Source organism: Pongo abelii, chromosome 5 (genome assembly GCF_028885655.2).
Source record: "Pongo abelii isolate AG06213 chromosome 5, NHGRI_mPonAbe1-v2.0_pri, whole genome shotgun sequence".
Classification (NCBI taxonomy): domain Eukaryota; kingdom Metazoa; phylum Chordata; class Mammalia; order Primates; family Hominidae; genus Pongo; species Pongo abelii.
Window position 1 is genome coordinate 35,333,506 of NC_071990.2, and position 24,633 is coordinate 35,358,138.

A 24,633-nucleotide genomic window follows, 5' to 3' on the forward strand; every position below is an offset into this window, starting at 1 on the left:
AGAGGATTAAATGAGATTAGTGCAAGGCACTTAGCTAATGCCTAGAACACAGAGGGCTGACAATTTTTTTTTCTTTTTTAAGATAGGGTCTCTCTCTCTCTCTCTCTGTTGCCCAGGCTGGAGTGCAGTGGTGCAATCACAGCTCACTGCAGCCCTTACCCCCCAGGCTCAAGTGATCCTCCCATCTAAGTCTCCCAAATAGCTGGAACTACAGGGACACACCACCCTACCTGGCTAATAGTGAGACTGGGGGTCTCACTATGTTGCTCAGGCTGGTCTCAAACTCCTGGGCCCAAGCAGTCCTCCCACCTCGGCCTCCCAAAGTGTTAGGATTATAGGCATTGAACCATTGCACCTGGCCCTACAGGGCAATCAATAGTTGTCACCTGTGTTTAGACTATGACTGGTATTGGTGGCAGTGTCGTCGTTTTCAGCTCTTGCAGTCTGGTGCCTCTCTGCTGGGTCTTCCACCAACTCTTTCCCAGCTTAACCCCCATCTTCCTAGAAAGCCTCCTTGCCTATCTCACCCCTTCCCTTTCCAGGTCTTTTTCTGATCCTGAAGAGACTAGCTGAGAGTCTAGCACCTCTCAAAGGTCTGAATAGAAAACATTTGCCATCTATTGCCTCTAAGGGCGAATCACCTAGGAGACCTAATCTACATAATAGGAACCTTGGTCCCCACAAGCCTTTATCTTTTTTTTTTTTTTTTTTTGAGACAGAGTCTCGCTCTGTTGCCCAGGCTGGAGTACAGTGGCACGACCTCGGCTCACTGCAAGCTCTGCTTCCCGGGTTCATGCCATTCTTCTGCCTCAGCTGCCCGAGCAGCTGGGACTACAGGTGTCCACCACCACGCTAATTTTTTGTATTTTTACTAGAGATGGATTTTCACCGTGTTAGCCTGGATGGTCTCGATCTCCTGACCTCGTGATCTGCCTGCCTCGGCCTCCCAAAGTGCTGGGATTACAGGCGTGAGCCACCGTGCACAGCCCACAAGCCTTTATCTTAACCCAGACACCCCTTTCTTTTTTTTTTTCTTTTTTTTGTGTGTGTGTGTGTGTGCGCGCCAAAGATTTATTTCTTCATTTCTTGCATTTGAAGGACTCTTCGATGACATCCTTGGCCTGAGACTCCTTGCCATAGTCCTTAACTAGTACACAACTGCAACCAACCATTTTCCAGGGTTTCCCCTCTCTGTCTATTTTACAGAGGCCTGCCCATTCCCCTAGTTTCTTGTTGTCATCAACCTTAATTAGGTTGATTTGCCAGACACCCCTTTCTATTGACTCCAGGCCTTTAGATAAACTCTTTCAACCAGTTGCCAATCAGAAAATCTTTGAATCCACCTGTGACCTGTAAGGCCGCCACCCCCAAACTGCAGCTTTGAGTTGTCTCTCCTTTCCAGACTGAACCAGTGCATACCTCACATATATCGCTTGATGTCTTGTGTCTCCCTAAAATGTATGAAATCAAAGGGAAGGGAATCCTCTATAGAATGTAAATTTCCCCCACAAGAGGCAGCTTTGCAGGGCCATTTCAAAATATGCTAAAGAAATATATTTGGGGGTAAAATACTTTGTTTTGGGGCTGCTGTCTGTCGTGTGATGCCATACTGGAGTCAGGTTGGCACTCGGTGTCTTGTTGCTACAGAGTCCACTTGGTCAGTCTTAGGATCTCTGCTTTAATGATAATGCGGGACTGTTGTGCCTGAATTCCACAGGGAGGAGGGTGTAATGAGGCGGGTCCAATGCCGCCACCCATCATGGCCTGAACCAGTTTTTCAGGTTTCTGTGGGATCCCCTTGGCCTAGAGGAGGGGTCCATTCAGTTTCCTGGGGGGCTGATGGTTTTATTTTTGGTTCATACCGCTGAGGTACCAGATGCTGTCTGGCAGAGCCACATCCCCCCAGCTGGCCACACGCTTCCAGTCAGAACTTCTCTGCGGTTTGGATGTATCAGGGTCCTGTTTCCAGAAGATCCGTTAAAGTCAAAGCAAACTCCTACCTACCCCGGCCTTGTGGAGCCTTCCTGCGGCCCTGCCATTTGCCCCATCCTGTAGACAGGGCTGCAGGAAGCAGCCCAGCCAGCAACCAGTGTGGAGGGAGAGGGAGTCCAAGGCCCAGGACGGCCCCTCCCCATCTGGGGCTGCCCTGCAACCCTCAGTGGTAACTTAGGACAGCTCCTATTTCCCCTTTGGCTGAAAGGGTCTACACCAGTGTGTCACCACTCCCAAACAGTCCCCTTCCTGGGCCTTTGCCACTTTGTTGAATGAAGACCTCACCTGCAGTTAAGCAAAATATTAACATGTGAGATGCCTTTCAAGATGTAAAAGGATATTTTCCTTCTAAAATCACATGGGCAGGAAGGCTCTGAAGATGGTGGAGCCCCAGTGGACTGGAGAAAGCCAGGAAGAAAGCAATGTGGGTCCTGCAGTAGCCCCTGCCGCTTCTCCTGCCTCCTGTTCTCCCAGGACGCCCAGGGCCGACCCGGGCCGACCCTTGCCATGCTCCTTCCGTTCGCCTGGGCCTCCACGCTTTCAGCTACCTTCTGCATCTTCAGGTGGAGCCCAGTGACAGATACTCGCAGGAAGGAGAAAGCTTAGGTTGATGGAAAGTGACACTGATTACAGCCACCATGGTAGACGCTTCATGTGTACCTTACCGAGGAAGGGCACCCAGCCACGCTCATGGGCAGCTCTACAAACCCAGCCCCTTACTGAACTCCAATAGGCCAGGCTGGCTTCTCCCAGAGTCAGGCTGGCCCTTGGCACAGTGCCCGGGCTGTGTATCCAGAGGCCTGGGCCCACATCCTGACCCTGTTTCTCCCTTATTGGAGGCCCTGGCATTTCCGAACCCACTCACCTCTAAGAATTGGATTCTGTACAGTTAAAAAGAAAGGAACAGTGTCCCTTCCCCGAGAGGTGGAGAAGAGGTGGCCAGGAGGGCGTCCTGGGAGGAGCATTTATGCGCGATGCTGAGAGATGGGATTCTATGGAGGGAGGCAGCATTGGCTCTCAGCTCAGCAGGGGCTGTGCCCCAGCCCAGGATGGGTGTCCTGCTCCTGCTGTCTGGCAGGCATCTGCCTGCACCCCCACACTTTGCTTTTGTCTTCAGTACACCCCACCTGCCCCAGCAGGAAGAGCCGAGGAAGACAACTGGGGTTGGTCAGATGGGGCCTGAGCAGTCCCTTTGCCATGCTCTAGTACCGTGGCCTTGGATAAGTCCAGTCTGCTCTCCAAGCCTCAGTTTCTTTCTGTGTAATGTGAGCAGCTCCTATCTGAAAGGTTTATTGGGCGGATTTTTGCAGGTCATGGGTGTGAAGCCCCTAGCACAGTGCTGGACCATGGTCAAAACTCAGTATCGCTGGCCCGCATCTTTACTGTGAGCCCAGGACAGGCCACACGTCACCTCCCACAAAGCCCGGCAGAGGGTGCCCAGGGAACTCTTGTTATGCCCAGAGCTCAGTGACCCAGGGGAGCACTTCTTGCTGTCCCCTTCCCTTGAGTTCTCGAAAGCAGGCCATGGCCATGATCACAGGCTGAGGAGCCAGGCCGCCAGGGGCCATCCTGGCTCTGCCTCCTCCATGGGAGCACTTTTTCCTCTGCAAAGCGGGGAGCAGTCGGACACCTGCCGGTGATGTGAGGTCTGAGCGAGTCAGGACAGGGGGAGGCCCAGATCCCAGGCGAAGATCAGTGCTGTGTCCCGTCTTGGCTGCTGGGAGCTCTCCTGTCTCCTCTTCCTCAGGGACTGGACCCAAACCACTTTTGGGTCCCAGAGCCACTGTAGAAACTCTGTGGTGACTCTCAGATTTGGGGGTGACTTGGCTGGCCTCAGACCTGGAGTGGTGCCCAGGCCTCGCTTGTGCCCAGCAAGGGGTGTGTTCTGCAGGTGGAGCAGAGTCGGGGGCTTCCAGCCTGGCTTTGGGGCTCTCTTCACCTGGGCTCTCTGAAGCTTAAGTCTGGCAGTGTCCTCTGTGGGACAAAGTTTATGTCACCATGCACAGGCTCTGGGGAGACTCCGTGGCCAGCAGTCACCACACGGGGCGGGGGCCAAGCCAGTCATGGTCTGCATAAGCTGGCCCAAGTCACTTAGCTTTTCCAAGTGTAAAGTAATGCCCACCACAACAGAGTGAAAGTCCAGAAAGAGGCCCAGAAATACGCAGGAATTTCAGACACCATAGAGCCCATTCCAGATTGGGGGAAAAAGATAGCTCATCAAGAAATGGACAGCTTGCTGCCAGGGCAAAAATAAGGTTGGATCTTGACTCTTACACCTTACATCAAAATAATTTCCAGATGGATTAAAAATTTAGCTATAAAAAAGGAAACAAATTACAGGAAAAAATATAGAAGAATGTAAAACACAATCTTGGAAAGGCAAGATCTTTTTAAGCCTGACATAACTGAGAAGCTCTACAAGAAAAGTTGGGTACACTTAGTTACAAAAAATAGATTTCTGCATAAGCAAAGCCAGCATAAAAGCCAAAAGATAAATAGCAAACTGGAAAACAAATATCTAACTCATTTCATAGATAAAAGGTTAATTTTCTTTTCTTTTCTTTTTTTTTGAGATGGAGTCTTGTTCTGTCACCCAGGCTGGAGTGCAGTGGTGCGATCTCAGCTCACTGCAACCTCCGCCTCCTGGGTTCAAGCAATTCTCCTGCCTCAGCCTCCTGAGTAGCTGGGATTACAGGCATCCGCCACCACACCTGGATAATTTTTGTATATTTAGTAGAGACGGGGTTTCACCGTGTTGGTCAGGCTGGTCTCGAACTCCTGACCTCATGATCTGCCCACTTCGATCTCCCAAAGTGCTGGGATTACAGGCCGAGCCACCGCGCCCAGCCAAAAGGTTAATTTGCTTTATTTTTTGTTGTACGTACACACACATACACACACACTGGTGCACACACATATATTGTTGTTTTTGTTTGGAGACAGGCTGGAGTACAGTGGTGCAATCATGGCTCTCTGTAGCCTTGATCTCCCAGGCTCAAGTGTTCCTCCCACCCAGCTTCCCAAGTAGCTGAGACCACAGGTGCGCACCACCATTCCTGGCTAATTTTTTTATTTTTGTAGAAACAGAGTCTCACTGCGTTGCCCAAGCTGGCCTCAAACTCCTGGGCTCAAGTGATCCTCCCAGCTCACCTTGGCCTCCCAAAGTGCTGGGATTACAAGCGTGAGCCATTGCACCTGGCCGATTTTCTTACTCTGTAAAGAACTCCTACGTAGCTGTGCAGAAAAGACCCACAACTTTATAGAAAAACTCTGAGGCTGGCCGGGCGCAGTGGCTCACGCCTGTAATCCCAGCACTTTGGGAGGCCGAGGTGGGCGGATCACGAGGTCAGGAGATGGAGACCATCCTGGCTAACACGGTGAAACCCGCGTGGTGGCGGGTGCCTGTAGTCCCAGCTACTGGGAGCTGAGGCAGGAGAATGGCGTCAACCTGGGAGGCGGAGCTTGCAGTGAGCTGATATTGTGCCACTGCACTCCAGCCTGGGTGACAGAGCGAGACTCCGTCTCAAAAAAAGAAAAACTCTGAGGCTATAAGCAAGTTAACTCAAGGAGCTCTGGGTGTCCCCAAGTGTGCGGCACCAGGGCCATGTGGACAACAGCATTGGGGCTGAATCTGGCTCCAAATGCACTTACCATGTGACCTTGGCAAGTCACCAGACCTTTGTGGACCTCAGCTTCCTCAGTTGTAGGGTGGGAATAACAATAATCCCAATTTTGTTTTGTTTTGTTTTGTTTTTGAGGTGGAATCTCACCCTGTCGCCCAGGCTGGAGTGCAATGGCGTGATCTCGGCTCACTGTAACCTCTGCCTCCCAGGTTCAAATGATTCTCCTGCCTCAGCCTCCCAAGTAGCTGGGATTACAGGTGCCTGCCACCAGGCCCAGCTAATTTTTGTACTTTTAGTAGAGACGGGGTTTCAACATGTTGGCCAGGCTGGTCTGGAACTCCGGACCTCATGATCCACCTGCCTCAGCCTCCCAAAGTGCTGGGATTACAGGGGTGAGCCACCACGCCTGGCCACAATAGTCCCTATTACTAAATGGCTTGGGCAAGTCCAGCATGGAGTAGGGAGGGAGTGCTTTGGAAATGCTAGATAGATAAAACGTGGAAAGTTGCTCATCCTCACCTCTGGATGAGATGATCCTACTCCGATAAGAAATGTGCAAATTGAAACTGCAGTGAGACTCTTTCCCTACTGTGTTGCTGATGGTGTGGGGGATCTAGCACTGGCGTCACTAAGAAGAGCAGAAAGAGCTGTCAATGTTAAGGGCACGCGCCCTTCAAGTAAGCAGAAACCCTTCCTCATAACAGGCCTAGACACGACACTCACGGGGAGGATGTTCATGCAGCACTGTGTGTAGTAGCTGAAGTTGAAGCAAATGTCCTTCAACAGGGAACTGGCTGAATAAATTATAGCATATTCCTAACCTAGATGATGCTGCAGCTTGTCCAAAGGAGGTGGGCCCACATGCACTGCTGCAGAACAATCTCCTGTGTATATTCCGTGATAAGAACAAGGCACCGAGCGTGTGCAAGAATGGCATTTGTGTGAAAAAGCAGTGTGCAGGCACATGCCTGTCTGTGCCCAGCTGGGCTCTGGGGACGTCCAGGAAGTGGCAGCAGCTGCAACTGCGAGGGCCTCCATGGCTGAGGGATGGGCGGGACCTGTGAATTTTGTAGCATAGGCCATACTGTGTATTTTAAAATTAAATCTGCTCACACTGTCTTGTGACTATTGTAATTAGAGGCGTCCTCGCAGGGGCTAGGAGCATGAAGGAAAGAGGCTGCCCAGGGTCACATCTTAGCTCCACCACTAGATGTGGGATGTCAAGAAATTTCTGACCTCTGCGTGCCTCAGTTTCCTCATCTGTTAGATGAACGGGATTAACAGAGACCCTAACATGCAGGTTGTGAGCATGAAGTGGGGTGCGCCAGGTGAAAGCGCTCGGCCCTGTCACGTAGTAAGAAAGGAGCAGGAGCAGCAGCCTCCGTCCCCACATCCTTGCATCATGCTTAGCGCTGCAGGTGGGCGCTCCGTGTGCCTCTCCACCCTCAGCTGCTCCGTTGAGGCCAGTGGGGGTCGCAGAAAACAGCACGGACTGGGCTCAGCTCTGACCCACCCTTCTCCCTGGGACAGGGACGCCCGTTTCTGGCAGTCTCCCCCTTGGAGGCTTCTCTCCTTGGGGTGAGGCTGGGTCCTCGGGTACCCAACTCTGTCACCAGCCACCCGCCCGAGGTGATTGTTACAACCTTAGTATTATAAAATCCTGTCTAAGAGGAACCTTAGGATGAGTCCACTAGTTCATTATCTTGGATGCATGGAACCTGCTCCCCAGAAAAATGCACACACACTCAGGGGGCTGGGGCTTGTGGCTGGGCCTGGGCAGGAGGTGCCCCCACCCTTGTGTGCCCTGGCCGGCCTCAGCACCCTGTGCATATTCTGGAGCCCCAGCTCTGCCCAGCTCCCCTGGGAGCCGCCCGGATGGACGTGGGCAGTCTGGGCAGACTTGTCCCCATGCCCTCTTGGTGCCTGCAGTGAAGGAGAATTTGGTGCAGGGCCCTGAAAGGCCCACCTGACCCCCTCAGGGCCACCAGCCGTCCATCCAGGAGGGGCCCTGACATCCACCTTTCTGCTCTTAGGGGTCTAATGTGATGGAAGAGCAGGACCTGCGGGACATCGGCATCAGTGACCCACAGCACCGGCGGAAGCTGCTCCAAGCGGCACGCTCCCTGCCCAAGGTGACCGTCGCCGGCCCTGTAGCCTCAGCCCATGCGGAGCCAGGGCCACCTCCCTAGCACCACCTGCACCAAGAACAGGGGAGGAGCAGGGCTCTAGCACACACACATCATAGCGGGACCTCTACCCCTTACCCTAGGAGCTCCGGAAGGGCCGCACACAATTCTGTTTGCTTCCTCACTATGCCCTAAGGCCCTTGGAGAGTCAGCAGAGCCCTAGGGCAGGGAGCAGGCTCCTCTGGGGTCATGAGGAGGTTCTGGGGGTCTGCCTGGCCCGGGAGCCTGGTACCCGCTGGCTTGGCCTTTCACCCAGAGCCCCCTTCATGGTCTCTCTGGCCAGCCTGCACTGAGCCCTGGCACCGGGCCCCTCCCCAAGTGGGCTTGAGGGAGGTACCATCTTCCCTGGGGAACCAGGAGCTGGTGGGCCTGAGCCTCTCCCCTGCACTTGTGCTGAATCCAGTGGCCCCGTCCCTTCTACCTGTCCAGAGCTTGGGAAGCGCCCACTCTGAGGGCACACACTATTCTCTTGTCCCTCCAGGCCTGTGACCTCAGCGGAGCTCAGGGTGGAGGCATTCTGCAGACCCCCCTCCCTACCTAGGCTTGTCTGCTAGGGCCGTCTTCCAGCCCCGTCGGTGCTCCAGCGGCTCCTGCCTTCCCCATGGGGAAGCCGAGACCAGCAAGTGATAGGAAAGGCTGTGCGAAGTGAGGGGCTCGAAGGCGCTGAGGACCCCAAACACACAGGGCCCCCTGGCCACAGTCTGTGTGAGCTGGCTGGGTCTGTGGTCCTCAGGTCCCTCTCCTGTGAGTGCTGAGATGTCAGTTTCACCTCCCTCCTTGCCCTGTAGGTGAAGACTCTGGGTTATGACGGGAACAGCCCCCCTAGCGTGCCCTCCTGGCTGGACTCCCTGGGGCTGCAGGACTACGTCCATTCCTTCCTGTCAAGTGGCTACAGCTCCATTGACACCGTGAAGAACCTCTGGGAGCTAGAGCTTGTCAACGTGAGTAGCCCCTGTGTGGCCCGGCCTGGACCCTCCAGAAGTCTGAGCTTCCCTTAGGGGCAGCCTGGCCCAGCAGAAGAGTGCTGGGGGCTAGAGCGGACTGTGAGTGAGTTGGCCACCTGACCTGTCACCTCCCTGCTCCTCATCACCCAGGTCCTGAAGGTCCAGCTGCTCGGCCATCGCAAGCGCATCATCGCCTCCCTCGCAGACAGGCCGTACGAGGAGCCGCCCCAGAAGCCCCCCAGATTCTCCCAGCTGAGGGTGAGTCGGGGAGGGACAGAAAGGAATGTGTTTGTTCCCTGTATTTGTAGGAATTACATAGAATTCTTTAGGATTCTTCAGAGACCACTGTAGTGTAGGAGAAAGCAGCTCCAACAAGAAGAGAGGAGCACAGGAGAGGGGGTTTAGAGAAGTTCCCCGCCACCTGTTTCTATTTGGGGATGGCCGATCAAACACATAAAACTTGGGGGATAGTAGGAAAACACCAGGCCGTGCCTGGGTGTTGAACTCAGCTCTGTGCCTGGGGACAGGGCGGGGCCGGGTCGGATAACACCCGAGACAAATCCAAAAGGCCAGGACTCGCTGCCTCCTGGGCACCCCCCAAATCTGAGTTCGAATTCCCAGGCTGGGGTGGCTAAGACAGCTTGCATTTTAAAAACCTCACCCATGATCTGTTGCTCCTGCCGGTAATTCCTGACTACAGAAATGGGTTAGACTCAGAGCCTGCAGCTGAGGAAGAGCTCTCCCCCAACCCCAGGCCAGAACATGCAGGGATGGCGGTAACTAGAGCAGCCACTCCCCGAGCCCTCGGGTGCACTGGGCCTGCCCCACAGGTCTCACCCCATTGAACCCTGAGGGGCTTCGTGAAGTGGGTCCTGTTCATCCTCCTTTTACAGATGAGAAAGTGGAGGCCCAGCCTTGCTCTGGGAACCAAACACACAACTGACATTCAGATATAGACACTGAGAAGCCGGGTTTGTATTCTGTCGGGGACAGTGGCTTTAGGGCCCTGACTGACAGGGCTACATTTTTTCTCAAGGGGGTGCTTTGGTCATGTGCAGAGGCCTGCAATGGATCAGGACAGAAGATTTAATCTTTTATAAATGCAAAAGTGGCTTCCCCGCCCTCTCAGGGGGCACTAGTGGACGGTGGCTGCGTGATGCCACCTGTCTGACACCCCTGTGGTGTTGGCCCCTTCGCTCCCTGCTGCTTCTCCCGGTGCCACTGCCTGTGCCGTACTAACCAGTGGAGCTGGCTGATACCTGTAGTCAGGCACTGGGCCGAGGGTTGCAAGTTCCACCTGGATTTCTCCCTCCACAGTGCCAAGATTTGCTCTCCCAGACGTCATCCCCGCTGAGTCAGAATGATTCCTGCACTGGGCGGTCGGCAGACCTGCTGCTGCCTCCAGGGGACACAGGCAGGAGGCGCCATGACAGTCTCCATGACCCCACGGCACCCTCCCGAGCAGAGCGCTTCAGGATCCAGGTGGGGCAGGGGGAGTGGCGGTGCGGCCAGGCTCTACCTCCTTCTTCTGGGTGGGACAGGGCCTCCCAGAACCACCTGCTGCCCCATACCCGAGCACAGTTGGGCTGGCACCAGAGTCAGGAGGCACCAGCCTGCTCTGCTTGCCCACACCCAGCCGCCTTGCATAAGGCCCACCCAGCACCCATGGTGCCGAGCTCGGGCCGCACAACTCACTTCAGCTGTCGGCTGCTGGGGCCACTCCTGTGGCCTGTGCGTCCCTCCCTCGGGTTCAGATCCCCTGTCCGCTCTTTCTCTGTGGCCGCCTGCATCCTGCGCTGCCTCCCCTGCTGGCCCCACAGCCCTCTGTGCTCTCCTGGCCTCTGAGCTCGTTCTTGGCCCCTTCCTTCTCTGCTTACCCGCGTTGTTCCCCAGAACTGCTTTCCCTGCAGCTTCACCTCCGCAGCATTGTCTTCCTCCTGCCCAGCAAAACCGCAGCCAGACCGGACTCTGTTCTTCCTGTTCTCTGCCTGCAGCCCCGTGGGGGGCACCGCTGGAGACGCCTCCTCCGCTCCCGGTGCCACTCCAGCCCTGGCAGAGGTGGGCCCGTCTCACACTCCTGGCTCACCCTCTCAGGGCATCATTTCCAGGGGTCCCGGATTTACTCAGGACCTGCCTGTCCTGCCTCCCTCCTTGTACGGACCCTAGCTTTGTCCTTTGTCCTCTTCTTGGCCTGTCAGACACAGGATTGGCAGGTGTCCCTCAGGCCCTTCCGGGTGAACTTCAGCTTCACCCCTGCTTGTTTCTCTGACTCTCACTTCTCACTTCTGGCTCTGGGGACTTCCCTTCCCTTTCTACAAGCACAGCCATGAGTTTTAAAGGATTTTTAAACACATTGTCCAGCAATTCCGATTGCTATTGGGAGGCTGTGCGCACTGCTGGGAAGGGAGGGCCTCCGTGTTTCCTGAATCTTTTCCTTCCTCTACATTCCTTCCACCAGCGCCCTGGGCAGGGACCCATGATCTCTCACCTGGACGGAAGTGGCCTCCCCCACCCCCCAGCTGCTGCCAGAAGGATCCATTTGAAATGTATTCCTAGGCACGGGCGGGTGCTTCACTGGCTTCCCCGCTGTGAAGATCCCTCCCAGGCCCTGGGCTGGGTCCCAAGGCATCCCAGGGTCTCGTGGCCGCTGTTGTCTCCTTTGGTCTTTGTGCAGAACAGCCTGGCAGCCTGTGCCCCCCACACAGACTCTGCCATCTCCTCTCTGGTCATTTCCCATCTCCTTTGAGACTCATCTCGGACACCACACAGACTGTCCTTCCCGAGCCCTGCTCTCAGGCGGTTTGGGTCCCTGCTGCGCCTCTGCTGTGGCTAGCACCTCCCTTCTCCCGCAGTGCGTTTGAATTGCTGGTCTGCCCCCTGCCATCTCCACTTGACCCTTGAACTTGCTAAGGTCACTGGCATCTTCACCCTTGGGTGTGCTGGAGCCAGGCAGCAAGCCTGTGTGCTCCTCTGAAGCAAGGAGCAGGTGTCCAATTGCGTGTGTTCTGCAGGAGGAGCACCGTGAGGCCAAGCTGACCCTGCGGCCCCCGAGCCTGGCAGCCCCCTACGCCCCAGTGCAGAGTTGGCAACACCAGCCAGAGAAACTCATCTTCGAGTCCTGTGGTTATGAAGCCAATGTGAGTTGCTCCCACCCTCCCAGCAGGGCCGGCCTCCCTGCTCCTTCTCGGCCAGGCACCTGCGGCCAAGTCCCAGCAGGGACTCCACAAAGCCAGGCCCAGGGCTTTTGAGCTGTTCTCCACTCTCAGCCACTCTTAACAGCTAAGGCGAAGGGATGGAGGCCTCTGGATCCTTTAGCTAGAGAGTTGAATATAGAGGGTCTCTCCAGTTGGGGCAGGAGAAGGGGGTGTTATTGGGAGGGGTAACTACTTGATTGTGGGACAGTCCCAAATTGGTTGGGTCACCCCTGCATGGAAACACACACAGGATTTCCTAAGCCTGGCCACTGCTCGCCCCCACAGTATCTGGGCTCCATGCTGATCAAAGATCTGCGAGGGACAGAATCCACGCAAGACGCCTGTGCCAAGATGCGGGTAGGGTGCCTGTGCGGGCTGGAGGGTGCAGAAGGCAGCAATGGGGGCAGTAGCTGCAGTTGCCTGGGCCCTGCTGCACTATGTAAGGATGGGAGGGAAGCTGGGAACTGTGGAAGCCCAGGAGGCTTAGCCCTGAGAAGGGGCACTGACAGGGCCACCCCTTGTTTCCTGTAGAAATCTACGGAGCACATGAAGAAGATCCCCACCATCATCCTGTCCATCACATACAAAGGTGTCAAGTTCATCGATGCCTCCAACAAGGTGTGCTGCTTACAGGGATTCTTGGCAGGAGTGGGACCCACGTCCCCGTCAGACCCACAGGGCTCCAGGGCAAGCAACCCGGCTGCCCTCTCTCATCCCTTATTTCCCTAGAGGGTCCCCAGTCCTCTTGTTACTTCCCACTTCGCCAAGAGGCGTGTCTGTCATCTGCTGGTCTGGGTGCCTGCTGTCAGCCCCGTCCCCGCCCTAGTGATCACTGCTGTTAGCCTCACCACCTGGGCTCCGCTGGCCACACGCCTGATCACAGGTCTTCACAGGTGTGATTCCCTCCGTGAGCAAAGGACTCCCGCTGTGCGCCACCGTGTGGGATCCCACCTTCCTGACACCCTTCCCACTTTGCCCCCACCCTAGGAGGTGGGAGAGGCTGGGGAGAGCTTGTGGTTGGGTGTGAACATTTTACTGCCTTAGTTGTTGTGGTCAGGGGTGGAGACCCCAAACCAAAATCGGGGACCCCCACCAATAAACAAAATGAGAAGATGAAGGGGGGTTTGCTTGATGCTCTAGGCTGGGACAGAACAGTGACAATGGTAACAGGCTGGGGCAGGGGGTGCCAGGGGCATGCCTGAGCCTGAGAATTCCAGAACATGGCTTTCCCCAGCAGAACGTCATCGCAGAGCACGAGATCCGGAACATTTCCTGTGCGGCCCAGGACCCGGAGGACCTCTGTACCTTTGCCTACATCACCAAGGACCTGCAGACCAGCCACCACTATTGCCATGTGTTCAGCACCGTGGATGTGGTGGGTGGGGTCCTGGGGCCGGGCGGGGCAGGCTTGGGTTGCAGCCCTGAGGCGCCCAGCCCCATTGCAGGGCACAGATGTGGCGCTGTCCTGGCCCCTGGCCAGTGCCTGGCAAGTGTTTGGTTCATGAATGGAGCCCAGGAGCACTCCAGGCCGGTCCCCTTTCACAGTGATGAGACTGACGCACAGAGGGAACAGGGACTGGCCCAGGGCACTAGGGACAGGAGGGTCCAGCTTTTTTTTTTTTTTTTTTTTTTAAAGAGATGGAGTCTCGCTATGTTGCCCAGGCTTGGCTTGCACTCCTGGGTTCAGGCAAGTTACCCACCTCAGCCTCCCACGTAACTGGATAATAGGCGTGAGCCACCACCCCTGACTTTCCAGCTTTTTGGCGAGTGTTTTCTTAGGTCAGGCAAGGCCTTTGTCTCCCCCGGCTCCCTGCCCTAGCTCTCCAACCTCTGGCTGGGCCGCCTCCCAGAAATGTCCTCTACTTCCCTCTTAGGGGCAGTGGTGCCCTCTTTGGCAGATTTTCTTCCCTCAAATTCCTGCTGAGGCTCGGCTCTGGGTGCCACTGGGCCGAGGAGAGTTCATTCTCACACAGCTGCCCACAGGGAGCAGACCAGAAATGACAGCCCACAGGCGGGGGTTCCCTCTAACCTGCAACAAAGCATGGGAGTGGCCCCAGGCTGCTTCCTCACCCCAGGAAGAAGTCAGAGGGTCCAGGTCTCTGCCGCCCTCAGGGATAGCAGCTGCTTCCAGAATCTCTGTGGCTCCTGGAATACAGGCAGCTCTGGGCATCCCCACACTCCTGGGACCTCATCTACCCCAGTCCTCTGTTTGCTCTGGGCCAGTGAGGGTTAGGAGGAACCAGGCTTTGCTGCTTGCTAGCTGTGTGAGCTTGGAAACATCACATCTGCCTGCTTCCTCATCTGTCTGGAGGGGATATAATGTGGCCCACCTCAGGGGCCACTGTGAGATGGATGAGGTGGTCCACACAGCACAGTCAGTGGCATTTACTTGTTGCTGACTTTTCCCACATACACTCAGTTCTGCTGTAATGCCACATATATGCTCCTAACAATAACTGTGCTGTGTAAAATCACACAATAAAAACCACAGGGTTTATGGGGAAATGGAGTTAGTTAGGGGCACAGCACTCACAAACTTTGTCGGTGACACATTAAAAATAAAAGCACTAGCACCACTGATATTAAATGGTTAAGAAATATCCAAGTACTGCCGTAGGCATGGCACCCTGCCTTGGAAAAGACCTGCCGTGGGCTTGCAGCAGTGTGCACCTGCCCTCCCCGCAGCCCAGCTCCCAGCCACATCCTGTGTAGAGCAGGGAGAACAACAGAGACCTAGGGAGAGTAAAGGAGGGAAAGGAGGGAAGAGTGGAAGGAGGTAGGAGCACTCCCGGGTAGACTTAGAGGGGGACACATGGTCCCTGCGAGGAAGGGCATATCCAGTGTGAAGCGGTTCTTGAACCAGGCACTTCAGTGGTGATCTGCTTGCTCCCAGAACCTGACCTACGAGATCATCCTGACGCTGGGACAGGCCTTCGAAGTGGCCTATCAGTTGGCCCTGCAGGCCCAGAAGTCCAGGGCGATGGGCGCCTCTGCAGCTGAGATGATTGAAACAAAATCTTCCAAACCGGTGCCTAAGCCTCGGGTCGGCGTGAGGAAATCCGCAGTACGTGGGCCCCACTGGCCAAGATCCCCCTCTCCCTGGCCCCAGGGATTCAAGGGCTCAGGGTGGCCAGTGCGAGGAGGGTCTTCTGGCACTTCCAGAAAGCTGGCCCTCCAGGGAAATGACCCTCTTAATTGTCCCCCAACCCTGCCAGGTCTCGCCCCTGGAAAGGCAGCAGCTCCTCTGGCCTGGGCGGGCCTCTGGTGTTCCCGCTTCCCTCCCTCGCTGGGCTCCCCCAAGGGCAAGGCCGTCAAGGGGCTGCAGAGAACGGCCCGCAGGCAGCCCCCAGTAATTGCGCCATCCCTGTGTCTGTGTCTGCTTTGCTCTGCACCCCAGGTGCCGCTGCCCCCCGATAGTCGCTGTTGTTACTGTCACACCTGCACCACCCACCGTCCTTCCCACCTACCGCTGCCGTCTGTTAGTCCTGGAGTCAAGGTCTTTACGCCTCCTGCTATCTTGTGTGTCAGTCTCCCCGAAGTGACCGTGAGCGCTTTTAGCCTCTGGCGGCCTCTCCCTCTGCCTGTGTGACATTCTTTCCCCTCTTCCTGAGATGCCCTCTGCATGTCCTGTGTGTGCTTCAGCCCTCTGTTTTTCTGTTTTATGTCCTCTCTCCAGAGGTCTGGGATGACTGCTGTGGTCTTGCCTTGGGGTGAGCTCTCTGGGCCTACCAGAGAGACCCGAGGCTTGATGTTTCAAAGCCCCATATCCCCTTCCTGCCCAGTGTGAGCGGGTTTGGGGCTTAGAGCAGGAGGCCCAGGTAGGACAGGGGTCCTTTAACTGAGCAATCCCAAGAAATCCCGGACAGAAGTTGTGCCTGGAGGTGGCCCTCCCCAAGATGCTCCGGGTGTGTGTCCCTCCTCCGCCCCCCAGGGGCCTGCTCTTTGGCTGAGGAGAATAAGGGCTGCCCCTCTCAGCACAGGGGCCACAGCCTGGCCTGGGGGTAGGAGGGGCCTGCTGCCTCCAGCCCTGGCACAGAGCTCCCTCTGACTCTTGACTGCTTCCTTGTTTGGCAGCTGGAACCACCTGATATGGACCAAGATGCCCAATCCCATGCCAGTGTCTCCTGGGTTGTGGACCCCAAACCAGACTCTAAGCGGAGCCTCAGCACCAAGTATGAGACCACTATCTTCTAAAACAACCCACTCCCTGTCTCCACTAGTCTCACTGTGCCTTTGCCATCCGATCTTTCTGCTGTCCTCAACTCTCTCCTTCCAGCTGCTGATGCCAAGGCCCCACCTGCACTGGGACCTGCTCTTCTTGGGCGGGCGGCAGCGTAGACGCTGTACACTTGCAGCTCTCGCACCTACCACCACCGAACACTGTGAATTCTCCCCCTTGGGCTGAGGACAGCTTGAGGGGGTGAGTTGCCTTTGAGGTGGGCACCAAGAGGGCTCAGGGGTTCTGTTGCACCCCGGAAGCCTCCACGGGCAGGCACTGTGAACCCCGACGGGCAGGGCAGTCTCCAGCAGGATCCCAACGGCACTGATAGCTCCCCAGGGTTGGGCTGGGCTCTGTGTGGCTCCCTCCTCCTGTCTGCTGTACTGAGCCACAGCTGGGCACCGTTGCCAAGAGCTAGCTGACTGTTCTCACCTCTCCTGAACCAACCAACCACTGTGACCACCCAGTGCCAGAGTCCCCAGCACTCTGCTCACAGCCGGCCTGCAGCCCCACCCCACTGTCCTCCGCTACTCTGAGGTACTGGCCTCACTCTCATGGCTAGGCCCTTGTGAGACCTTGAGCTCAGTGATGTGGCTGGACCAGGGACAGACTGCTTTCTGTGAGGGCCCAAGATATGCGCCAGGCCCTTGGGTCCGTGCTGACTGCCCCGCTTGGGGCTCTGGGTATCTGAACACTCACAAGGCTGGCTCACACAGCAGGTGTCTCAGTCCTGATGGGCCTTCCCCTCCAAGGAGGGGGGTGGCACGTGTGTGGACAGCCCCTCTATCTTCGCCATGGAGTCTCAAGGCCTGGCAGCCTTGGGCCTGGCTCTGGAGTCTGGCTCACTGAGGAGGAAGGCCTTCCGTAGAACCAACGAGGAGGCGGCCTGTGCCCTGCACACACGGCACACCTTCTTCCCTCACAGAACAGAGCTGCTGGAGGACAGGGACCTGGACCAAGTGGCCTCCATTGTCCTCTGGGAGCTTTCTGACATTCTCCACGGTGGGGGATCACAGATAGCACCGTCCAGCGCGCCCCTGACCGCCTCCCTCAGCCTCCTGACTCCTCCGAGAGGAGAGGCCGTCCCCTCGCAGCAGCTCAGCAGCTGGGATGGTGGAGCTGAGTCTTTGAAGAGGCACCCCGTTCTCCAGTGTGGGCAAATCAGTTTGGATGGCAGGAGACAGGAAGGAAGCGGTGCCCATAGGCAGCCGTGCACACATAGCAGAGTCCACTAGGAAAGCCAGTCGGCCAGGGCAGTCAAAACCCAAGTCGATAAACTGGGTGGGTCCTGCGCACCCACCCATCCTTGTGCCTTCCTGAGCAGAGTCGCTGAGCGAGAGGCGGTGGGGGCTGCGGGCTGTGGGTGCTCAAAGCAGGCATGGAGGGTGCCCAGGGGAGGCTGTGAGGGATCTTCTGTCCTGCTCTGTGTTTCCTTTCCATTTCCTCCACCGTCCGCAGGCCCCATTGGTTAACCCTTTCCTCCCCCCATTGTTTGCTTCTGCCAAGCTGAGCCACTGAGGAACCACACTGTGCTGCGGAAACGTAGACGTGGGGGCATAGGCTCCCACTGCCATCACCGCCATCGCCTCACCTGCAGCTTTGAAGACCCAGGCCTCACCTCCGCCTGCAGGACCTCCTCTTGGCCACTTGGCCTGGGCCTGCCACCACCACGTCTTGCAGAACGAGCCCTGCCTTGGCTGTGGAGAAGCACTCCAGGCCGCTAGCAGATGGGACTGGCATTCCAGAGGGTCAAGAAGTGACTTGTTCAGAACACATTGTTTTTAACAGAAAAAAATCTTTTTATAAAATGAACTTTTAACACTTGGCTCAAACCTCTAGGTCATACTGCCAATCTTTAGACAAATGGCCATGGGGCAGAGGACAGGGGAGCTGAGGTTGGTTCAGAGGCCAGCCTGCATAGCCTCTGTTCTCAGGATGGGACTTGGGTGCAGCTCAGTGGGTCGGAAGAGAAGGCGGTGGCCTGTGGGTGAGGGGAACGAAGCAGGCTCGGGCAGAATTGAGTACGGTGCGTCTGCTTTTCAAACCCGACCATATCAGCTGCTGCTCTTTATGAACTGCCCAACAACTTCCTGTCCCCTTCAGGGGCTGGACACAGGCTTCTCGTAAGAACACAGCCTTAGAGGCACCTGAGCAACTCAAAGGTTTCTGGTCCATTTCTGGGGTTCCCGATGGGAAGGTTCGGTGGCCAAATGAAGATAAGTGTACAGTTTCTAGTGCTGGGAAGTCTTAGCCAGCACCAGAACGCCAGGCCTCTCCCTGGCCTCTTACCTGTCAGTGACCGGAGCACTGCCCTGGGCTGGCCGGCGCCGTACTGCCTGCGTTGTGTCAGAGAACAGGAAAAGCAGCTTTGTTTGGGGCATTAATGTTTGGAGTAGGTCAGCTAAGGTTGCTACTTGCCAATTTGTGATTTGTCTAATCAGCCTGTGTGATTGGGGCTCATTTTGATTCTCTGAATTATCGGTTTGACGGTTACACTCTCAGCTGCTGGACCCATCCCTGGCCCCCAGTGTGGAAAAGGCTAAATAAGGTGACAGTGCATCGATGCTCCCCCGCGTGGCCTTTGGAGCAGGCTGGCATCCCGGTGCACCTCTGCTTCTTAAGCTTTCCTGCTGCTTGCTTTGCTTTTAAAAGTAACTTGGGTTGCATTCTTCCCTCTGGACTAGAGTAGAAATGCAGGAGAAACTGCTGTGGATTTGAGAGGCAAAGTTGGCTCAGCTGTGTGCCCAGTTCCTCCTGTGGGCACTTTAGCAGGCTCCGAGCTTTCCTGGCATAGGTCAATCAGGTCCCAGGATGAATAATCCAGGCTTCAGCAACACTCCTCTTTCCCAGCAAAGGCTGTGAATTTAAATTCTTTGTTGGTATGTATGTGCAGAGAGTACTGTTAGGCACATTCTTAACCCATGTGGTTGGCCAGAAATCAGAAGTGGGGCTGTGTCTCTGGCTGGCTAGAGGCCAGGCCTTGTGGGTTTCTATCTGCTAAGCACCCAGCAGGTTGGGGCCTGGGACTCAGCTCTCTTTGCGGTAGAGGCAGGCCCTCCTCCACTTCTTGGTACTAAACGAAGACCTCGACACCTTGCAGTTTTACTTCATTTCCTGCTCCTTTCAGGGCCTGTGAGGATTCCCACGAGCTAACGCTGTACAGTTCTCGGCCCCGGCTTTCTTCCAAGAGTTGACCAGGAACCCTAAAGCATCCAGAGTAGACTGCGCTGCCGCTGCGCGCATGCTGGTGCCCGTCTTCCTCCTAAGGGGCCAGGCCACATCTAAGTGGGCCTCTGTCGGGGGGCGGTAGGTCCAAAAGAAACTGCAGACACTACGATGCACTCCTCAAGCTGTCTTTTGTGCTTAGATCATCCACAGGTGTTTCTTCTGCTTGAAGCTGCTATATCGTCTTTATTTATTCAGGGTATTTTCATACTGGAAGCCTTGGCTAGTCTGCTCTGGCTCTGGGTTCTGTTTAGAGATTGGTTTATTTCTGAATATTCAAGAAAGGAAAATGACTGGGCCTTTCTTTCTTTTCTTCTCCTCTGGGGCAGGTAGTCTCCCTTTCCTAGAAAGGTTATTGTAACTTTAAGGACAGGCTTCAAGTGGGAAGGCCCCTACTTTTGCACTTCTCCAAGTGCAGGTCACACCAGGGGCAGACCCTGTCGCTGCATTTCTGAACTGTGAAGGAGCCCATTCGGGTGGGAGACTTCAGATGGGCTCAGTACCTGTCCCAGCCACAGGCTTCTTGTCCACCTCTTCTGCCCTGCCCACCAGCTGCTCAGCGCATAAGACCTTCCCGACAGGCTCTGCGTGTGCAGCTCTCTGCGTCCCTCCTGGGCCCTCCAGCATCAGACACTAATGGGAGTTCCTGAGATGCTCAGGTTTGAGCAGGCAGCAGGCAGAGCTGCAGTCAGAGACATTAGAAAACCAGTCTGAACGGGGTCTGTCTTTGAGATGCCCAGGCCAGCAGAAAGCAGCTCAGAAGTATTGTTGCTCATGGTGTGGCAATGGACTGAACTGTAATGAAAATGTTATTTAATCTTTGTCTCTGTATTTTGATACTTGAATGACTTTCCCTTTTGTTTTACTGTATATAAAATTGTTAATCTGTCTGATTTTGTCTGAATTATAAACATTTTGAGGTACCAAACATAACCAATCTGTGCAACAACATAGACTGACCTCACTACCCAAGAGAGTGTAAATATTCCTGGGCTTCCAGCTTCAGTTTTGTTATTTTCATAACTGTACACAACTTAGAACAGACTGAATTAATAAATGAGAAGCGACATGAACGCAGCCTTAATTCTTCTGAGTCTTTGAATTGGAAAGCGTCTTGATTGTTTGTTTGTTTTCTGGCAGAGGCGTGGGCACAGGCGAGACGCAGGCTCAGGATCAGTGATTCATGTCCTACGCCGTTTGACCAAGATGATGACAACAGCTTGGCTGTTTGTTTGGCTTTCTGTCTCGCACTCTCTAACAGTTACAGCTGCCCTGTGAGGTGCAAGGGCCCCAGGATTCACCTTCCCCTCCTTAGGAACATCGTGCTGTGAACACCAAGCCAGGGCCACATTCTAGTTACTGCTGCAGTGGCATCTCTTCTGCCTCCTGGTCTGGGCTTGTCCACCCACAGACATGAACCGAACATCTGCCTCCCAGGCAGCCTGGGGGATCTAGAGCTGTGAAAGAAAGTGCTCTCCTTTCAGGAACTTGCTTGGATCACAGAGGTTAAGTTTTAGACATAAACAACTAGGGCTTTGTAGGCCGTACTGCGTTGAGTTGGAAAGTCCACTGAGGCCTGGTGGGGGAGGCCTCACATTCCAGAGGGGTTCTTCTTCCCCACATCCCTTGGCTCCCTGGCTATGGTGCTCTTTCCTAAGCAGAAGAAACCTGACAGCCAGAAGAGAAAGGTTGGGTCATAACTAGTGTCATCAGGGCACCAGGACACATAGCTGCTATCATCATCCCTTCTGGGGCCACCTTACACATTCTGCCTGTGTGTGAAGCACAATCCCCGGCCTCTTCCACTCATTCCTTTCTCCCCCTTCAGGGGCTCATTTCTGTCATACTCCTCCATATCCTCATGAGCCTCCCCTTCACAGATGCTCAGGCTCCTAGGCAGCTGGGTTGTTACTATTGAAAATTGGGCTAGATCAATCCTCAGCAATGACCAGGCCACGGAGGAGGAACTTTCAAGCTGAAGCACTTTCCAAGGCAGCTCAAAACACCCTCTAGTCAGCCATGGCCACCCCTGGCTTCCCGAACCCAGAGGGTATCCAAGTCCCATAGATAGGGACAGGCCGACCATCTAGTGTGGCATGCAGTTCAGCCTGGGGCTCACACTGCACCCACTGTCATCAACTAACAACAAGGAAAGCTAAAGTCTCAACCGTCCCTTCCTCCGTGCGGCCTCTAGGACTTTGAGACCGCTTTTTTTCGATTTGGCTGTTAGGAACACTATTATAAACAACTATTTACCAAACAGAATTTTCCTAACACCATAAAATATTTATTACTCAGTAAATGGAGCTGGGACAATTGGGCAGCCATGGGGGAGGGAGTGCAGGGAGATTCCTGTTCCAACTTATGCCAGAATAAATTCCAGATGGCTCACATATTTAAATGTAAAAACAAAAAAACAAAAAAACAAAACTCAAAGCTAGAAGAAAATGGGAGGTTTTTTTAAATAAGCTTGGTTTGAGAAAGGTCTTTCCAAACATGTTATAAAACCCTGAATCCATTTTTTAAAAAGGATTAATATATTTGAGTCTATAAAAACTAAACATTTCTGCATAACAAAATGCGCCCTTGAGAAAAAGAAACAATGGAAAACTAACGTGTGCACCACATGTAACAAGGACACCTTGACAACAGCTGTCAAAAGTAAACTAACGCCTATGTCTCGGAAGATCAGTAGATGCTCTTTTCCCTGCTCTTCTCACTAAGTACGATTAAAACCCCCAGTGAAAACACCAGTGGGCACAGACAAAAACCTGTTCTTTCCAGCCAGAGGACCAGGAAAGGGGCAGCTTAACAAGACAGAAAATTTAGACAATAAATAACTGCTCTACTCCAGCCAAGCACCACAGGAAAAATGGGGCCCCACCCAGATCAGCAAAGGCCAAGACCTCTGCCCTCACAAAGCTATAATGAGGTGCCCAACAACCTCACGCGTGTTGTCAGAGAGGGCCTGGTGAAGAGGCAGAATGCTCACCAGCACCCAGTGATTGTGATGCTGCTTCCGCCTTGGGAGTCAGTGGAAACTACAGGGGCAGCCGGGAGTGCCACGGCACCCCAGCAGTAACAAGCAGCCTCCCACCTCAGGTGTCAGTGGAGGCCAGGTGGGGAAGCTGGGCTTTGACCCCCAACCTGGCAGTAATATGCTATTTCCTTTTCCCTTGCTAGAGTGGTGTCAAAGTCAGCTAAAAGAGAAGGCTTAAATAAGAATGAGAAACAGAAATGTCCAAGTTTTAATAGAAAATCAGTTATCATACTAATATCCAGAAAACTCTCAATCTGAATTTAAAAGGCAATAATCAATAGATATCAACACTTAGGCAGATGTGGTGGCACACACCTGTAGTCCCAGCTACTCGGAAGCCTGAGGCAGGAGAATGGCTCGAGCCTGGGAGGCAGAGGTTGCAGTGAGCCGAGATTGCGCCACTGCACTCTAGCCTGGGCAACAGAGTGAGACTCCATCTTAAAAAAAAAAAAAAAAAGATATCAGCACCAAGATGGACAGATATTAGAATTATCTGACAAATATTTTAAAGCAGCCATAAGACTGTTTCAACAAATAATTATAAACACACTTGTAGCAAATGAAAAAGTCGAAAGTCTGAGCAAAGAAATACAAGATATAAAAAACCTATTGGAAATTTTAGAACTAAAAAAATACAATAACCAAAATCAGTGGATGGGCTTAAGAGTGGAGTGGATGGGAAAGGAAAGAATGCACCATAAACTGGGAAACAAAACAACAGAAATTACCCAATCTGAACAACAGAGAGAAAACAGATTGGAAAAAAATGAACAGTGTCTCAGGGACCTGTGTGACCATAACAAAAGATCTAACATTTGTGTCAACGAAGAAGAGGGAAAAAGAAAGAGGCTAAAAAAATACTCGAGGCCAGGTACGGTGGCTCATGTCTGTAATCCTAACTCTTCGGAAGGCTGAAGTGGGAGAATTGCTTGAGTCCAGGAGCTCAAGACCAGTCTGGGCAACATAGTGGGACCCTGTCTCTACAGAAAAACTTTAAAATTAGCTGGGCGTGATGGTGTGTGCCTGTAGTCCCAACTAATCTGGAGGCTGAGGTGGCAGAATTGCTTGAGCCCAGGAGGTCGAGGCTGCAGTGACCTGTGATCACACCACCGCACTCCAGCCTGGGCAACAGAGTGAGACCCCTATCTCAAAAAAAAAAAGCACTCAAAAAAATAATGCCTGAGAACTTCCAAAATTTGGCAACAAACATAAACCTTCAGATTCAAGAAGCCAAGCAAATCCCAAACCAGATAAACTCTGCAAAAGTGGTTAGAATTAAGTCATTTCTGGCCGGGCATGGTGACTCACGCCTATAATCCCAGCACTTTGGGAGGCTGAGGCAGGTGGATCACATGAGGCCAAGAGTTCGAGACCAGCCTGGCCAACATGATAAAACCCCGAAAAATGAGCCAGACATGGTGGTGCATGCCTATGATCCCAGCTACTCAGGAGGCTGAGGCAGGATAATTGCTTGAACCCAGGAGGTGGAGGTTGCAGTGAGCCAACATTGCACCACTGCACTCCAGCCTGGGCAACAGAGGGAGAGTCTGTTGCAAAAAAAAAAAAAAAAAAAAAAAGGAAAGAAGAAAGGGAGAGAGAGAGAGAGGAGGAGAGAGAGGAGAGAGAGAGAGAGGAGAGAGAGAGAGAGAAACAATAAAAAAAAAAAGTCACTTTTGTGTTAAAAAAAAAAAAAAAAAGCTGGAGAGAGAGTTCTCATGCATAAATGCCTGGTAACAAAAACTATTACAAAAGACCACAACCTTGTGAAAACCAGAACCTAGCACAAAGACCATCACAACCTTATACCAAAAAAGTACTTCTGCAAGGACATCTGCTCAGCAACTGACTGTCCAACCCCAAACTGGCACCACCGTTGTTATTGATCCTTGTAGCCAAGGATAATTATCTCAAAACAATTATGTAATCCTCATTTTTCCTTTGAAAACCTTTATCTTCCTTCAAGTCCCTGCATATGCACATGGTTTACTATCACACATGTATCCCCATTGCAATACCTTATTACCAAATAAATATCATTTTCTTTTAGAGGGCCTCACTCCGTTTGTTATTGAGGTTGACATAAATGGTGTCAGAAGTGGGATGAGGCAGGCTCACTTCAGAAGAATCAGAGGACCCTGAAACTGAGTGTATTCTGACTGAGCCCTTTGTGCTCTCCATCTTCATGAGTTGCCTTTTCCAGCCAAGTGAAT

General features: G+C 53.8%; 1 protein-coding gene and 1 long non-coding RNA gene across 14 annotated transcripts in view; one reads left to right on the forward strand and one right to left on the reverse strand.

Annotated features, from left to right (window-relative positions):
* ANKS1A (ankyrin repeat and sterile alpha motif domain containing 1A) overlaps nucleotides 1–20,460 on the forward strand; it is a 200,967-nt gene extending 180,507 nt beyond the window's left edge. For 3 of the 13 annotated variants that reach the window (XM_054558727.2, XM_054558730.2, XM_054558729.2), the window contains 13 exons: nucleotides 7,649–7,747; nucleotides 8,590–8,742; nucleotides 8,896–9,003; nucleotides 10,063–10,227; nucleotides 10,639–10,803; nucleotides 11,757–11,882; nucleotides 12,225–12,296; nucleotides 12,471–12,557; nucleotides 13,177–13,314; nucleotides 14,833–15,003; nucleotides 15,337–15,435; nucleotides 16,014–16,111; nucleotides 16,216–17,312. In XM_054558727.2, coding sequence (XP_054414702.1) covers nucleotides 7,649–7,747; nucleotides 8,590–8,742; nucleotides 8,896–9,003; nucleotides 10,063–10,227; nucleotides 10,639–10,803; nucleotides 11,757–11,882; nucleotides 12,225–12,296; nucleotides 12,471–12,557; nucleotides 13,177–13,314; nucleotides 14,833–15,003; nucleotides 15,337–15,435; nucleotides 16,014–16,111; nucleotides 16,216–16,222 — 1,488 coding nt within the window. In that variant the 3' untranslated portion in view covers nucleotides 16,223–17,312. Of the gene's footprint in view, nucleotides 1–7,648; nucleotides 7,748–8,589; nucleotides 8,743–8,895; nucleotides 9,004–10,062; nucleotides 10,228–10,638; nucleotides 10,804–11,756; nucleotides 11,883–12,224; nucleotides 12,297–12,470; nucleotides 12,558–13,176; nucleotides 13,315–14,832; nucleotides 15,004–15,336; nucleotides 15,436–16,013; nucleotides 16,191–16,215; nucleotides 17,313–17,664 lie in introns of those variants that run through there. The other 10 variants (XM_024248716.3, XM_024248714.3, XM_054558728.2 and 7 more) reach the window with 9 other exon arrangements.
* On the reverse strand, nucleotides 20,288–22,998 carry LOC129060219 (uncharacterized). Its single transcript, XR_008526759.2, has 2 exons — nucleotides 22,739–22,998; nucleotides 20,288–21,051 (listed from the first exon to the last, which is right to left on the reverse strand). It is a non-coding gene; the product is annotated as an uncharacterized LOC129060219 (long non-coding RNA).
* Nucleotides 22,999–24,633: the final 1,635 nt, after the last annotated feature.